The sequence below is a fragment of the Lepidochelys kempii genome, unplaced genomic scaffold, assembly GCF_965140265.1.
Source record: "Lepidochelys kempii isolate rLepKem1 unplaced genomic scaffold, rLepKem1.hap2 scaffold_182, whole genome shotgun sequence".
Classification (NCBI taxonomy): domain Eukaryota; kingdom Metazoa; phylum Chordata; order Testudines; family Cheloniidae; genus Lepidochelys; species Lepidochelys kempii.
In genome coordinates, this window is record NW_027333614.1 from 153,598 (window position 1) to 156,147 (window position 2,550).

At 58.0% G+C, this 2,550-nt stretch overlaps 1 protein-coding gene across 1 annotated transcript; it reads left to right on the forward strand.

The window, feature by feature from the left end:
• On the forward strand, window positions 1–702 carry NCR3 (natural cytotoxicity triggering receptor 3; the record flags this gene model as incomplete). The annotated part of the gene is made up of 2 exons (XM_073326929.1): window positions 1–28; window positions 351–702. Coding segments are annotated over exons 1-2 (380 nt in total), but the record flags the coding sequence as incomplete, so codon positions are not given.
• Window positions 703–2,550: the final 1,848 nt, after the last annotated feature.

A 2,550-nucleotide genomic window follows, 5' to 3' on the forward strand; every position in this document is an offset into this window, starting at 1 on the left:
ATGGCTGAGTGTTGTCCACTGGCCGTGGGCAAGGGAGGCCTGGCCAAACCCTCGGCGCTCTCTCCCCAGCCCTGGGAGGGGAGTGTGGTCTAGTGGTTAGAGCGGGGGTGGGTTGGGAGCCAGGACTCCTGGTTCTCTCCCCGGCTCTGGGAGGGCAGTGGGGTCTGGTGGTTAGAGCAGGGGTGGGTTGGGAGCCAGGACTCCTGGGTTCTCTCCCTGGCTCTGCGAGAGGAGTGGGTCTGGGGGTTAGAGCAGGGGGGCTGGGAGCCAGGACTCCTGGGTTCTCTCCCCAGCTCTGGGACAGGAATGTGGTCTTCTGTCCTGCTGACCCTTGGCCTTTGATCCCTCAGGTTCCTGGGCACAGGGCCTGTGGGTCTCCCAGCCCAGCTCCGTGCAGGGCACCGAGGGTGGCTCCGTCACCCTGCCCTGCACCTACAACAGCACCCAGGAGCCCAGGCTGGGCAGCTACACCTGGGTGAAGGAGGTGGCGGGCGCCTGGCTGGAGCTGAGCAACGAGACCCAGGAGTTCAGGGGCCGGGTGAGCCAGGCCCGGGACCGGAGCTTCCTGCGGGAGAGGAGAGCCGACGTGGAGCTGCGGGACCTGAGACCCTACGACGCCGGGACCTACCGCTGCCTGGTGAAGATCCCCACCGTGGGAGCGGGGGGCAGGGAATGGGACATGGCTCCAGGTGCTGAAACCGGGTGAGTCCAGGGCAGGCCAGGACTCCTGGGTTCTCTCCCCAGCTCTGGGAAGGGAGTGGGGTCTGGTGGTTACAGCAGGGGGGGCTGGGAGCCAGGACTCCTGGGTTCTCTCCAGGCTCTGGGTGGGGAGTGGGGTCTGGTGGCTAGATCGCGGGGGGGTGGTTCTGGATTGAAAAGGGGGAAAAGGGCTGTTAGTGTTATTTGTGGGTCGTTCTTAGTGGCTGGTTTTGAGTGCGAGGCTGATGGCGGAGTCGGGGCAGAGCACAGGCCGTGGGGGCGCATCGTGGACCGCAAAGGGCGGAGGGAGGGGGAAAGATGCGAAGGCAGAAGCGCAGCCGGGGAGCGCGTGAAAGACGGGCCAGAAGGAGGGGCTGAGTAATGAACAAATGAAAGAACGAGTGAAAAAGTGAACGAGGGATGAAAAGTGAGACCAAGGGAAGGGCGAGGGGATGAAGGGAGGGAGAAAGGAACGAATGGAGAGAAGAAAGGAGGGGTGCAGAGAGGCGCAGGGAAGCAGTCAGCGCCAGCTTCCCCGCCTTCTCCGGCCACTTGGTCTCATTCCCTCTTTTCTTCTCTCCCCAACCGCCCGCCAGGCCCCCCCCCCACCGGCCCCCCTAACGCTGAGCATGCTCAGCTTGGCTTCGGCGCGGCGGTGGGGGTTGCTGGCGGAGTCGCCGCCCTGATTTTGATCTGCCACAAGAGGAGACGAGGTGAGTGGGACGAGTCCCCCCTGGGCACCCCCTGGAACTGGGGCACCACTGAGCCCCCCAACCCGCCGGCCTGGGCTCCCTCTCGCACTGAGCTGCTGTGACAAGCTGCAAAGCCTCCCAGCTGCCCTTTCACCAGCGTTTCCCAGAGGTTTCTCAATGAGCCGTTAGCCTTGACTGGCCTTTTCACAGTCGCACCCGAAAGGCTGCTTGTGGGGTGTTCTCAGGCTTGCGACGTGTTTCAGTAACACACACACACCAGCAAACTTCCTAACGTCACACCCGACGCTTACAATCCAACGAGATCGGCCGGTCCAGCAGATCAAGACTGTTACAAGGACACCTCGCACGGCGCGCTTTGTACAACACGTATCCTAATTACACGACAGTGGTGAATAGTGAGGTGCCAGGGTGTCACAGGGAGATTGAGGAGGGGCTGCCCCCAACCAGAGACCCCCGACCCTCAGCCCCAGCCCTGACCTGAAACCCAAGCCTCAACCACAGACCCTACTGCTAACCCCCCGCACCAGAGACCCTGATCCTGACCCCACCCCCAACCAGAGACCCCAACCCTGACCCCAAACTCCATCCCTACCCCTAGCCAGGGACCTTGACTTTGACCCTGACCACTGACTAGGGACCTTATGAGCTACTGATGGATAATTGGCTCCTGGTTATTGATTATTTGCTATTATTAGTTACTGATTTGCTATTGACTACTTATTATTGATTATTGGTTACTGATTATGGGTTTCTGATTGGCTATTGGCTCCTGGTTATTGATTATTCACTATTAATTATTAGCTACTGATTGGCTATTGATTACTAGCTACTGATTGATAATTGGCTCCTGGTTATCAATTATTGGCTACTGATTATTGATTGCTGGCTACTGAATATTTATTATTATCTGCTGAGCACTGGCTACCGATTATCAAGTTTTGGCTCCTGGTTCCTGGCTAAAGATTCTTGATTCTTACTAGATTACTGGCTACCAGCAATTGACTAACGGCTACTGATTATTGTCTAAAGGTTATTGACCACTGGCTGATGGCTTCTGCTTATTGGCTTCTACCCATAGTTGTCTATTGGCCACTAATTATCAATTCCTGGCTACTGATCCCTGTTGTCTTCCTGTCGG